The sequence below is a fragment of the Sturnus vulgaris genome, chromosome Z (assembly GCF_052056855.1).
Source record: "Sturnus vulgaris isolate bStuVul1 chromosome Z, bStuVul1.hap1, whole genome shotgun sequence".
NCBI classification, from domain to species: Eukaryota; Metazoa; Chordata; class Aves; order Passeriformes; family Sturnidae; genus Sturnus; species Sturnus vulgaris.
In genome coordinates, this window is record NC_142283.1 from 50,241,062 (window position 1) to 50,255,985 (window position 14,924).

The 14,924-nt window shown below is 36.6% G+C and overlaps 1 protein-coding gene across 13 annotated transcripts in view; it reads left to right on the forward strand.

The window, feature by feature from the left end:
- The window catches only part of MPDZ (multiple PDZ domain crumbs cell polarity complex component), an 82,972-nt gene that overhangs the window by 30,722 nt on the left and 37,326 nt on the right, over positions 1 to 14,924 (forward strand). For 12 of the 13 annotated variants that reach the window (XM_088157333.1, XM_088157334.1, XM_088157335.1 and 9 more), the window contains 5 exons: positions 2,017 to 2,130; positions 4,708 to 4,866; positions 7,635 to 7,922; positions 8,819 to 8,942; positions 11,958 to 12,156. In XM_088157333.1, the coding sequence (XP_088013459.1) occupies positions 2,017 to 2,130; positions 4,708 to 4,866; positions 7,635 to 7,922; positions 8,819 to 8,942; positions 11,958 to 12,156 (884 nt within the window). The remainder of the gene's footprint in view (positions 1 to 2,016; positions 2,131 to 4,707; positions 4,867 to 7,634; positions 7,923 to 8,818; positions 8,943 to 11,957; positions 12,157 to 14,924) is intronic. The other variant, XM_088157338.1, reaches the window with a different exon arrangement.

Sequence of the window (14,924 nt, forward strand, 5' to 3'; positions counted from 1 at the left end):
TTTATTCTGAGTGGTGTGTGAGAGAAACAACGAAACTTTCAAGAGATTAAATAATAAATTTTACTTGCAAACTTTAGAACAGGAAGGTAGAGTAATACTTAGCAGATTTTAAAATGTAGGCATTTTGGTTAGAAATGCAACAATATAAAAGCATAAAATGACACTTCAGAAAATGTACATGGGGAAAGAAAGAAAAAGAAAGGTTAAGGGTAGAAAGGTATGTAGTAACCACCCATGGATCCAGTGACAAGACTTGAATGTTGCAATTGCAATGCCCCTTCAAATCGCTGGCCACAGTCTTGGTCCACCTGGGGTGGGAGAAACCTATGAAACACAAAGTTCAGTGAGTTAATAAACACTCAGACTAGATGAGAATGAGCAAGTACCTCCCCTGTGGTGGAGAGTTTTACACTGTCTCATGTAGCACCACAGATCATGAGGCATTTCTGTCCTTGATGGTTTATGACACCTAAGAGATGTTACAGCTTCCTCTCAGGTTAGCATAGTTGAGCCAATTGTAGACCGTAAGAAGGCATGAAAACCTTCAGGCTTCGTGTGAATGTCCCTGTACATCTCTGGGGAGGGGGGTTTCACACCTGAGCCACATGTATAAGGACGTGGGCATGGTAAAAAGAACTGTCCCCCCTCTCAGGCTTTGCTTTTTACCAAGCTCTTCCCTTATCCTGCTCAAACCCCAGCTTGTAGACTCAGGTGGTGGGTGTGCACCCCCTCTGCAGCTGAGTGGTTACTTTGTGCATGGTCAGCAAAACACCTGCTGCTTCTGCAAATGTTTGACACATTGAGCATTAACGTTCCAGTCCCTCTCAAGTATCCATGCGATCTTTGTATTTAAACAGCACACTTTGTTTACGTGATAGTGTATAGCCTTCAGTTTGTATACATCTAACTGGTTATTTCAGGTTTGATTTTATAAGGTATTTGGAAAAGAAGGTTTAAGAAGACCTATGGTCACTGAGATAGTGTAGCAGTAAGAACACTAGTGAACAAGCATCCCTGATGGGTTAATTTCAAATCAGTAGAATGGGATTAGTTCATACATACAAGGACGATACCTTTCTCTATGTTAGTAAACCCAAGCACAGTTTTAGGGGTTCATTTTTTGCTTTTCGTGAATTGATAATCTTGTAACCCTTGTGGATGTAGATATCAAATTTTCATTCTTCATTCTTGTGGAGAGAGTGGGAGGGAATGGCTGTTGTTTAAGTTCCCAGAAACTTTGCTTTTCATAGTAAAGAGTACATTTTAACTTACTCTGCTAAATTATTTTTTTTAATTGGAGACTTCATATTAATTACAATCAAAAACTTCATACTCTAGAAGATGGCATTCTAAAAGAGAAAATGCATGGGGATTTTGTTTCTGTTCCCAAAAATTGCATACATATAGCATTTACACTTCAATATTTCATGTATTGTGCTTGCCAAGTAATTAAACATTGCAAATAATCCCTGCTTTTTTTGCAGTACTGGACAAATGCACCTACTGTCAAATTATGTTGGAAAAAACTATTGGTTCATAGTCAGAATTATGTTTTTTCCTCTAGAGGCTGACAGATACCATCATAAAACACAGAGAGTAGAAGTCTTCCTGCCTGCAAGCAGGATTGCTCTGTGGCTAGCAAGATTATAAAGACCTCTGCTGTTAGGCTCTTTCTCTGTTGGCAGGTTCAGTGGCAGTTTTAGTATATCTTTATTAAGACCAGAAATTGAAAATGAACCTAGACTTTAGTGTGAGCTTTGTGGTATACCTAGACAGGGCTTATTCATTATTTGGGGTTTCAGAATGAGGTGTGAAGCTGAATCAATTCAGGTAAATTTGAAAAAAGAAATTGTCTCTTTACCCACTGAATACTGTGACTGTGATTGAAATTATCTCTTTGCTGCATTTGGAATCCATTTGCCTTTCTAAACAGCCCCCTGCCCCCCTTGCAGAATGCACTCTGCACCTGCTGTGTCCAGGCCACTCATCCGACTCAGAGCTTCGTTCTTTCTGCAGCTTTCACCTGAGGAGGGCTATGTCTCTGCTAAGGAAGATTGCTTTTTCTACACTGCCCAGTCACTTGAGGAGGGGCCAGCTGATGCAGCCCTCTTCCATGCTGAGCTGGCTCTGGTTAGTGGCCCAACTTACCACAGATCTCTTCAGTCTACGCATTTTGTAGTGAAAGGCGTTGCCTTGTCACTGTCCATGCTTATTTTTTGGTGTTTGCTGTCTCCACATTACTCATCCACTGTAGGTGGGGTGGATTCTGACTTTGTAGAAACTGACATCTAGAGATTACAGCTTTTTTGCATGAGCTGTGAATCTGGCCTATGATATGTTAATTGCTAAGAAAAAAAAAAGTATTTTGCTGATGTTTTCAGAAGTGCATGGCTATCCACTTGTCCTTGCATGCACTGAGCAGTTCTTTGGAAATCTCACTTTTTTAGATTAATGTTCATGTGCTTATTTTTCTGTGTATCGTAATGCATCACTTCACTGTGGAAATTTTATGATATTCCCTTTTTGCAAGTAATCCAGCCTTACAAGGAACACTGTCTGTCTTCAAAAGCTGCAAATACTTCCACCTAATAATATTCTTCAGCCTTCAGCACCAATCAGTGATTATAAGATTTACAAGGTCAAAAGGTGTTCACCTGTACAAACAATGCAGCTTACTTGAGCATTCAGCACCTTACATAGCACAGAAGTTACCAATAAGAACTCTGATTAAAAAAGACACAGGAACTAGGGCACTACAAAAAAGAAAAAAATCCCCCAACGCCTCCTCCCACAAAAACAAAAAAAACAAAAAAAAACCCAACCAAACAAACAAAAAAAAACCAAAAAACAAAACAAAAACCACCCAAACAACAAAAAACAGCAACAACAAAAAAAGAAAACATAAAACCAGAAAAAAACAAAGAATACACATGTATGTATGTATGTATTCCAAATGTGTATTCTCATGGTTGTTTGTTCTGGTCTGAGTCTGATGTTGAAATTATTAGGCCCTCATTTTCTGTGAACTTGGGCAGGAGAGTAGCTTCTAAACACCAGAACTTTGTTCATTAGAGAAAATTCAACAAAAACCTGAAATAGATCCTGTCTAGGTAATAATCTCTGCGTTACTGCTTCCAGCAGGTTTTTTGGTTTTTTTCAGATTTGCGGGTGACAAGCTGGCTTAACTTGCCTTTAAACAAGACTGTATGTTTTTAATTCTTCAGTTTGTTACCTTTAGCAGTTAGGTAATAGTATTTGTCTTGCTCCTTTCATTGAGAAGAAGCACGAGTTTTATATTCTAAATAACCTTTAATTAAAGATGTGATAAAATGATCAGATTAAAACTATCTAAAAAATTTGGTTTCCATCTGTGGTTCCTATTAAAAGAAACTTGTGAAAAAAAGTAATGAAAACACATGACATAATAAAATTGTCAATCGTTTGTCAGTTGTCTAATTAAATGTGCAAAATAGGAAACTAAATGTGCAGTCACCCAGCTGAAGATATGTTTTGAGGGTGCACATATGAGATACTGGTTTTCATAGACAGATCTGAACTCAGATTTTATAGATATATCCTGAATTTTCACAATACTTTTTTTAGGGCATAGCTTTGGTAAAACAAATATGCATTTTCAAGAAGATGAGCTGAGAGTGAGTTACAGCGAAGAAGCAGTTTGGATTAGCATTTAAGTCTATAGGCTTGAAATTATTTAAAAAATAATCCTTTTTACCCTGAAAAGGAATCAATGTGTTGAATTACTGCAGATTGTTACAACTGCTGTAATGGATTCATGATATGATTAACCACAGGGCTGAAAAACAAGTTAGATCCCTTCTCTGCAGATGGGTGCACTCATCTGCTTCATACAAGTTTATGATACGCACCATAAATTAGGGGTATTAGGGCTTTATTTTACTCTTTAGAAGAAAATATTCAAAATAAGGAGTAATGGAAAAAAATATATTTCGTTTTAAAAAAAGGCAAAAAACCTACCCAGATCAATGTCTGAAGCTCTCTTAAATTAAAATGTTATTAATTTTATTATTAAATTTAAAATTAATTAAATTTAAATTAAATTTTATTTCTCATGTAAGAGAAATAGAAATACATGAATGCCCATAGTAATCTTGTTGTCAAAAGCAAAATAATTTAAAATCTATTAAAAAAAAAGTAATAATTTTTCATACAAATGTACTGTAAAGCACTGCAGTTTCCAGATTGTTTTTAAAAGATTATAAAAATAACTAAGCCTAAGAAATTAAGTCAAGGGGTCAAGGGAGCATTCTTGACATATGGCACCAAGTGAAGCTAATTTTTTTTCTGTGCTAGTTTTCGGAAAAGAAAATTACAAAGAAAAGAAAAGCCCCAAAGAAAGCAAAATACAGGCATCAAGCAGTACAGCAGAATCTTCTCAATACTTTGTACTTCTATTAATAGTTATGAGCATGCCTCAGCCCCGCAATTTACTCTGGTTCAGGCTCTTGGCTTTACTTCAAATATTCTTTGCAACCTGTGAAGAAGTAGCAATACAGGTTTACTGGAAGCAGAAAATTTTCCTACTGTACTGTGCAAATGTAATTTCAGTCTAAAACATGGAATGAAAAAGAAGAAAAGTGTCAGTACGTAGTGGCTAGTGTGCATGTGTTTGGGGCTTATGTGGTGTGATGGCAGCAGCCTGGCTGATTGAATTGGTTTTGTTGTTAGGTGGACTCTGGCGAGGCAGATCTAGCGGATGAGTCCACCTTTGAATCACAGTATTCTCTAGAGAGAGACGTCTTCCAGGATTCAGCAACAGCTCTGCATGACAGTGCCTGTAGCGGTGAGGTGAACGACGGCTTCTCGCTTCCATTACCAACTCCAAAGGTAAAATCAAGGGTGTTTTTATTGATGGCAAAGTTTGATTTTAACTGTGAGTAGGCTGTATTATCAGATATAAATCTGTGTCATCCTGGTTCAAAATGCTATTGGTAAAATTTTGTTTAGAGTAGTGCTGATGTCTTTCAGATGTCTTTCTTAAAGGGAGAGGCAGATAGAAGGCACAGAGCTTGGCTTTTTGCTAGGGTAAAGCATGATTTAGCCAGGGTATGGTGAGCAGTCTCCTAGAAAAATAAAATAGTCATTCAGAGCATAGTAAAGAGTGGTAACACAAATTTTTTCTGTTGCTCTAGATTTTAGTATGAAAGCAAGAGTAAATTTTCATCCTGATTTTTGCTTTTATGCTTCATGATTAGTATGTTTCTGTGGTTTTGAATGAAATTTTCATATTAATGCTGTAATTAAAAATAAATCCATATATATCAAAACTCTGCTGATAATTTTTATGTAAAGCAAAAAATGAAGATTTATTTAAGAATATTAAGATCAGTAGTCTTTTGTTTCTTGGTCACAAACCCATAATGACCTGGTTGTGTTTTCTTTCTTTCCATGGTTTTTCGTGTTCTTTTTTCTTTTAAATCTTTAGATTTATTTCACTATCCTAGAGCTTTCCAATTCTATTCTCCTAGCAGTCTTAATTGAAAACCACTGGGTTTACAATCCATGGTCTTGAATAGAGTAGCTGCTGCTTTTTCCGCTGCCCCTGAGCTGCAGTACCTCCCTTTAACGTTTCTGGAATATGTTGGTGCTGGTTAGAAAGATAGATTCATTTTCTAATGGTTTCTCGTAATTCACAGAGGAGCACATCTCTGCTGTGCCAGTGGGACAGCTTGCACTGTTTAATTCTGTAATTGTTACTTAACTGGATTATGCATTTTACATGCTTAGGAGTATTTTCTGAGATAGAGACTGGATTTACATTCTATCTATCACACTGAGGCTCTAGAAAGTGGTTATTTTCAACATTGATTTAAAAATAGCTTTGGTTTACATACTCTTTTAAAGTACCATGGTCTTGACTTTTCAGTGTTCATCTCTGTACACCAGTATGAAGTGAGTATTACGTTTTTATCAAGTAACCTATTCATGATTTAAAAAGCAAATGTAGTGGGAAAATCTATCCATTCATTAAGACTTTTGAAGCGAGAGAAATGCAATAAAAATTAAAATAGCACCATTTGATGCTGTGATGAATGCAGAGATATTTTAGTTTTTTCTGGCTACAGGGCAGTTGGTAGGTTCTGAATGTCACTTTGGTGTCAAATTTAAAATAGGTGTTGAAAAACATGCTTGAAATAATGCAGATACTCTAGTGAGACCACATACTACTATAGTTACAAATTCCTGGAATTGAGTTTGTCCTAATAAATCACAACACTGGCTTTTCTTTAAGTGAAACAAAAATAAAAATGAGTATATGATGCAATTATTAGTACGTGTATATGGCATATGAAATAAATGTTGAGTATGATTTGATGCTTGTTTTCACTGATCTAGAAATGGGTACAAAACAGACTTAAAAGTAGATTTCCCTGTATTTAAAACCTTATAAAATAATTTAAATAGATTATAGAATCGTGTTCTGTTCTCAAAAAGGTAGGAAATTATGTCATTGATTATGTCATACAGATTAGTTGTATTTAGGCTCTGCTCAATTATCTTCTCAGCTGTTACTTAAACCACTTATTTATTGGTAAAGCTTTTTTTGATTCTTGTCTGGGGACAGAACAAGCATGTATGCACTTCATGAAAGTTGACAAAAATTAGTTCTAAGGCTCATGAGACAAAATGTTGCAAAATATCCCCAAATGCTGGGAAACATGTCTCCCCAGCTTTTTGGAGAAGCAGTAGAACAATTAATAGTGGATAACAACTAAGACAGAATAGCGGTAGTTGATTTTGAGTTCTTTTACTGCGTTTCAGAAAAAAAGCCCTATTATTGATAGAGAGCATCTAAGTCTTAAACTTATAAGTCCTCGATATATCATTTTAAAATGTAATGGCCTACATGTTTTTAAAATAACTGATTTTAAAAGGTCAGGTAGAGAATATTTGAAGTTTTTTTCTTTTCCAGAATGTTGTGATTATTGAAATAGCTTGACACATTTCAAAGGCGGGGCCTCAGAATCCTGGAAGTCTAAACAAATATGTAGAGAACTTAGTCCTACTAATGCAGGCATAATTGGTAGCTTTGCAATAATTATTAACTGTTAAGCTTTTATAATTGTATTATTGTATTTCATTGTTGTCACACTTCAAATCCCCCATATTCACCTTTTGCTGAGGCTTGACCAGGTTTTTACTTGTCATTCTTTCTGAGGAAGAGAAATCTTAATATGTTTCTGATCAGTTAAATGGGTGATAACAATGCGTTCTTATTGTCTGAGCTGCTTGCAGTTCCTCTTTGCTTGGTAAGTGTGCTGAAAGTAACGACATTAGTCTTGCAAAGTTCTTTCACCTGGGAAAAACAACTGGATGCTTGAATTTTAAAAACTTTCTGGAGTTATTCAAGTTAGTAACTTAGTTTACTGATTTCTAGTATTATAAGGCAGAAGAAATTGTGTAACAAATCAAGTTTATTTTATAGTAGAATGATTGCTTCTGGGGAGCAGCAGATGAGGTTGATTTTGCTGATCTAAGAGCAGTGTGTTTAAATTCTGTGAGATTAGTTTTTGTTTAAGGTTTTAGCATGAAATATAGTTTTGAATTATACTACAAATGAATGGTGATTGTTCGTTGTCTCCTGTTTTGAACAGTCTGTTGGCGAGGAATGCCCAAATGCTGCAACTGATTTCCGTCTATCTGAGAAGAATCTGTACAACATGAATCTGAATCAGACACCGAGAGATGAAAAGTCTATAGTGGACAGTAGCGTGGAAACTGGAAGTGATTTTACTAAAACAGATCTTCTGACTCTGGAGGTTTCAGATATCAACCAAAATGAAAGTGAAAATACAGCAGCATGGACTGGATCTCAGACGGCATCAGCAATTGTACTAAATACAAGCCTTGCTACTACCACACAGCTTGATCACAATGAAAAAGTAAAGTTATTTGCCTTCCTTTTTTAAAAAAAATAATTAAAGAAAAACATACAGGAAGCCTGTAATTACACTGAAGAATTTCCTGCAGAAATTGTCGCATGCCAATAGCTGTGTGTTTTTCTTTGGTTGTTGATGTGTTGATGTGTTAGCTCACATCAAACTTTAGGATACAGACCTTTCCAAAACAGGACATAATTTATGTCATCAAGATAGTATTTTCTCAGAAGCTGGCAATACAGGGTATATCCAAGTCTTCTCAGGCCTTGCATCATTAGATACTGCTGGACCAGAGTGTACCCCTTGAGCAGGACAGGGGAGTTTTCTTAGCCCGTGTTGGCCTTCACAGGGGCATGAGTGCAAGGCGCACAGCTGGAATCGGGCCTAGGAAGCCAAAGGGGGTGGTGGGAATGTCTTGCACTCATGGTGTTCTTGAGAGCCTGTGCAGTTCAGCTTGCAAACTGACCTATGATGCTGCAGTGAGCAAACATAATTTTCCTTTATATGACAGTCACTGTGACGTGTTTCTTATTTATTCAGTTCAGCGATTTATTAAGAAATGCTTAAAAGAGCTGTAATTTTTTAGAAGATTTGTTACTTTAGTACTGGCAAATTGTCAGACATCTGTAGTGTATGAATCTGAAGCACTTCCATTCTTTCTACTAATTTTGATGTCCCTAAATTAAAATCATGCTCTGTGATAGATTTGGTATATTGCGTGAATGAAAACAGAAATCATGATATTCATTTGATCTTTGATGAACTGACTTTTCCAATGTCTGTATAAGGAATCTGACTTAATTATGTGCATGGCTTTTGTGTAAGGCAAAAGTAGTTGAGATCAGTATGACCAATCATATTTTTATCTTGGTAATCTGAACTTGTTTCCCTTACATTAGGATCAATTGCTTTTAATGGAAAAGAGATGCCCAGTATCTTTGGAGGGAAATTCCACACTCCCAAATACAGTCAAAAACATGTATGAGAAGACTATCACTATTGCAAAAGGCAATTCAAGCCTAGGTAAGTTAGTGAACTTTTTTTGTAAACTCTTCAGGAATATGGCTGTTAGTTTCCCTTGTATGTTCCCTGTTATATTTGTAAAAAGTAAATATTTTCCATTTATTGGGAACAGGATATTCATTCTTTGCTGGTCTTGTCCTGTTTGAATGTAATGGCACTGGATCCATTTGCTGTCACTGTGAACACAAAAGTGAAATGTGCAGTCTCACTGAGAATTTGTTTTCCCATAAAGGAGTTTAGTCATTCCTAAATGTTAACAGAACAATTTTAATGCACTGCTTTTTGATGTACTAATAATAGTGAAAAAACACGATACAGCCAAAGAATGCTGTAGAAGAGCACTATGGTCAAAGACCTGTAGATGAGACTTTCAAATATTTGTAAACACAAAATGGTCTTGCTTCCTGAGGATGGTCAAAATGGACTAAACAAGCTGCTTACTTCCTTGCCTCAAATTTGTACTTGAATCCAAAGTGCCTCAATGTTTCTGTCATTGATGTCATTGATAAATTTAATAGGTCGTATTTTTAATATTATAATTTTATAATAGAGTTCAAAGTTTTTAGATATCTGCATTCTGCAACTTCCTGAGCACACTGACTAGAAACACATATTGGAGTGAGCGCAAACAACAGATGATAATGTTTTTCATTGTCCTATCCTTCTCTCAGGTGTGGCCCTGGGCAGTGTGAGGGGGAGAACAAGAATAAAACCCTCCCAGAGCCCATGCCAGGAAGGCTTTGTGTTGAAAGCAGTGATGCAGCCTGCCTCTTCATGGCTTGCATATTCATTTGGTTTGATTTAGGTTCCTGGCGCTGTTTCTTTCAGCCAACTCCGTAATCTTGAAGACTCTCTGGGATTGGTAGGGCAGGACTTTGTGTGGGTGCTGGCTATTAGCAGTAACTCCTCAAAAGCTTTAACATGGGTTGTCCACAGAACTGGATGTTTAAAAATAGTCCCAAGTCAGGACTTCCTTGCTGTGCAGAGGTGGGTGCCACTTTTTTACAGCTGTGATGCTGTGTTTCAATGGGCATCTATACCTGGAATAAACTACATTCTGATGACTGGATACTCAGTCTGCCACGTACCACTTTCATGAAACAGCCATCCTTCAAAACGGATCTGGTTTAAAATCGGGGTCTGAAAAATAGAAACATGTAGAAAAGGCTGATATGGGTATAAGGTTTATCTTATGAGGGGCTTGGTTAAGTGCTACCTTTACTGGCCTCATTGCCAGGCTGTATAAACTGCAGGTCGAAGTGCATTTCAAAGCATCTTGGTTTTGTAAAAAACGTTTTCTTTGAAATAAACTCTTCATTCAGTGGAGTAGGTTTTCATTTTATGTATATGAGTATTTTAAGTGCAGTGGACATCAAAGCAAATTTCATGTCCAGCATAATATGGCATGAAAATACTTGGGGCAGGGTCCATATTGGCAGACATTTTATGCAGAAAAAATACACTGGTCTTGATATGTACAAAATACAAATGTGAATGTTTCTTTTTTTCTGGCTTTTGACTGTAGCATTTTTCTTCTAGTCCGAGTGTGCTCTGGCCTGGGAAGCAGCCTGGACACAGTGACCAGTTTACACCCATGACTGCACTGCTTTTTACCTTTCATTTTTAAAAAAGCATCTAGCTCAAGAACTATGAATGATGTTGACAGCTGGAGCTGCATAAATTAAATAGTTGAGGGTTAAGAGCTGGCACTTCTTTTTTCCTTTTAAATGATGTCATCCATAGTTTGAAGCAGCTCTTTAATGCCAGCCACTGCTGGAGCTCTAACATTTTGACTATGATTTTTTTAAACAATGAGAAGCACTCAAATGCAGAAGAGCTGACATATGACTGTCCTGCAGAAAATTTGGCAACTTTACTGTGGCATTTGCATTTTTAACCTAAAAATGTAGGTGTTCAAAGTGTGACATCAGCCTTGTGGATCTGTAATGATGATGTTAGCATAGGAAAAGGAGAAGGGGGTCTGTTGTATGTGTGATGTTTTTCGAAAGTGCTATTACATTACCCTCAGTAATGTCTGTTACTATCTTAACCAAACAGCAAGGTTAGGTTCGGAATTTCAAACCACATTTCAGAAAAATAAAGGTTTTTATTAAGCAGTATTAAGATAGTGGAAATTCATTGGGTGGAATTCAAGGTTCCAGCCCTGCACTTCCCACTGCCTTAGTGAAGAACTAAGCTTTTCTTGAAACTGTTACTAGGGTCTGTTTCATGAGCACCAACTGCCTGAAGATAACAGTGATAACTCGTGTGTAAGAAGAGTCACAATGACACATGAAGGCCATCATAAGTTAGTCCCTATTGGTTCCCCTTGGGAGAGGAGGGACCAAGAGCATACCTGTCTTATTTCCCATTACTAGAAAGAAACTAGAGAATATTAAGAAGCAGTATCCTTCTGTGCCACAGTAGGATACTGATTTAACTAAACTGTTGGGCTGTATCCATTAGCAATACACAGACTTTGGCAGAAGTCAGGATGCTCTTCTGGGTCTAAGCTATGGCCCATCTAGGAGAGTGGGAAGGCAAGCCGTCTCACCATCTCACTGGGATCTGATTCATGCTTTCTATTGAAAATGAGTATATATTTGCTTTTGACCTATTAATTACCCATTTAATCATTTCACTTTCTTTCCAAAGAGTGTTGTCATAAACAAAAGTGGAATGTGTATAAATTCAGTGAACCATTAGAAGAGTGGTGATTTTAGATAGTTTTTAAGCAAATTCATTATTTTTCTTACGCTTTGCTTAAATATTCTTCAGTCTTAATTTTTCTTGTATTGACCTAAGTATGTGAAATGACAACAAGGTAAAGTTACTATGATTGTGATGTGTAATTGCTGTCTCAAACGGGGAGAGTAAGAGCAACATTTATACGCTTGGTGATACTGGCAGGTTGGCTGACTTTTCCTTCCCCTGTGTTCCAGCTTACATTTCTTTATCTTGGTACCCAGAGCTGTGGCTCAAAGACATTAACTGTTCCATGTGTTTTTACTATAGGGATGACAGTAAGTTCAAATAAAGATGGTTTGGGAATGATAGTTCGCAGTGTTATCCATGGAGGCTCAATAAGTCGTGACGGACGGATTGGTGTGGGGGACTGCATCCTGTCCATTAATGAAGAGTCAACCACTAACTTAACCAATGCACAAGCCCGGGCTATGCTGAGACGACATTCACTCATTGGACCAGACATAAAGTAGGTAAAACTAGATAATGAATTATGGCAGGAAAAATCTGATAATAATTTTTTTTTTTGTCCATACAGGTATTTAAAATGAAAATGCTGTTATTACACATCAATTTACCTTTAAGTTGCAGCATGAGGTGGATAATTCACCTTCAGATTACATTTCCATGGATTTCAAAGACAAGATCACTTGTGTGAGAGGCTTCAGATATTCTTAGAAATCACTTTCATGAGTATCATCATTACTACTGCCCTGCCTAGTTTTATTGAAAGAATAGGATTGGACAGAATTTTGCATTCATAGGGCGACTCTTTTACAATTTTCTCAAGATGTTTGTGGTTCTTGAAGGTGGACTGTCCCGGACATTGCACAAGTAATTTTATTTAGTTCTTTTAATGGGTGCCGGATAGAAAGTATGAAATATGATGTTAATGCAGAAAAACATTTCAGTATATCTATGACAAGCAGTAGAAACACACTGTTTTTTGTAGTCACTTCCAATTTTTTCTTAGTACATATGAGTGAGATGTTGCTCTTGTGTATAACTATCTGTTCTTAGTAGTAGTAGTTTTAAATTTCCAATAATAAATAGAAGTTTTGAGAAACCTATTTGAGAAAATTTCTTCTTCTCAAGTTTACACAATTTACAACATTTTAACTGCTTTAAAGTACAATTCTTTCTAGTTGCTGTGGTTGTGGAATTAACTTTGCCCACAAGCACCATCTGGAAATAAGGCTATTCCTGAAGATGTGGGTGGAAGTGTAGACACACTGATGCTGGGTTTACAGCTTCAAAACCTAGTGGCTGTTTTCTCTGTTTATCCTGCGGTAACATTGAGTGGGCCAGATATGGAAATGGATTAATGGAGTTGTTGGTAATAGAAGGCTCTACTTATTTGAGAGGGTGGCCTTGAAAGAATCAGTTCAGTCCCAGTGTGGTTATGGGTAACTGTGGTTAGAGCTGAGTTCAGAATGGACAGTAGGGCATTCCACACTCTCCTAGAAGCAGTCTAGCTTGCAAGAAACCTAGTATTTTGGGAGCTAATGGGTAAAGTACTTTCACTAGGTTTACTTGCCTGCCCCATAGCTGTCATGCATTTAAGATTATGATTTAATGTAAGCTTATTTTAATAAAGGAATATGCTCATATAATGAATTAAATTACTGTTAATGCTGTCAGGAATATAAGCGAGTCAGTTTTGATAAAGTGTGACGTAGGTTATTACTGTAGGCTTCCAAACTGCAGCTTGCCAACTGTCATGATTGAAATCGGTTGTATGTGCATGTGTGTGTATATATCTGCTTAGAGACACAAATGCTGCAGCACCATTCTTCTATGAGGTGTCTTTTTTTAGTGCTATAGTTTGTGATCAAATATAGATGTGTTCATTATTTGTGCTTACCTTTTTATAGCTGCTGTATTTTATTCTGTGTGACTACAGGTTTTATTTTGTAGTCTTACTCTTTTACAGTTATGTTAGAAATACTAAAATCTTGCCTTAGGTGTGGATATTCAGATTTTCCAGAGAAAAATGCATCCTATTTCTAAAAGATATTTCAGAAAAGGGGCAGTTCCTATTCACATTCTTACTCAAAATTTTTGTCTTTTGTTTTGTATTTCTGTTCTTTGTTTCATTCCTATGACAAGTTTTAAAATGAAGCCAGCTTCTCCATTTTAGAAACGGAAGCATATCCTTCGGTAGCTTCCAAAGGAGTCTTGCAAGAAAAATAACAGTATTTTTTGGGACTACATAGTTTTGCTGTGAAACTTCAGCGTAATCAAACTTCTCTTTAATTTTTAACTTGAGGGAGCAGCTCAATATCCCAGAAAAATATGATACAAACATGCAGATAAAACCCCAAATCAGAAATTTGGATATGAGAAGCTTCATGTTAAGATACTTCTTCGTATTTGCTGAGAAAGATACACACCCCTTCCCTGTTCCTCTTCCATTTTTGTCAGTTTGGGGCTAATGTGGTGCATCACCTTGCAGCATTTTTTATTTAAGTACCATTATTTCAAAGATTTAAGTTGAATCTCTTTGATGTCTTCCTTGGAAAACAAGGGTATGCATCCAGATAGCATCCCTCTTAGTCCTTACTGCAAAATTTACCCCTTAACTTTTAGACTGAGCTTTTTTGGGGTAGCAGAGTGCCGCTAAAAAGTGATTAAGCAGATGTATTTTGCTTCCAAAGCTATATTTCAAACAGTAGCAAATAGTATTTGCAGAGAAAACACAAACCCATTCTTACTGGCCATGTAAAAGCATTCTTTAATTCTGTTAAAGGGTATTTGATTTTGAATAGTTCAAGAACCAGCAGTCTGAGTTTCAGAGTTGTGTATTTAAATTTTTTCTCCTCTGTTTGTAGAAAACTGGGTGTGTGGCCTTACTGAATGCATTCTGTTTCACTTCTCACTATACCTTGCAAGGAGGTCTTTTATTTCTGTAATAAAGCCAGTGTCTTGTGCTCAGCAGCAGCTGCTTGTAACACCTGTCAGATAATTATAAAACTGAATTAGAATTCACCTGACTAAACAGGGGGATGAATTCCTGATCAAGAAATTAAAGAGATTGCAATTCCATTTTCCATGGCTCCTAATAATCACTCCTATAGACAATAATGAAGGGCACATGTTTTCTGGGTTAGATGTAGATGAAATGGAGGTGGAACAGGGTAAAAAAAAAAGGAAAGGAAGGAAAAAAAAACCCAGCTCACACTTCTACATACATAAGTATGCCTCTCACATTCAGCATGAGATTGATATTAATTAACA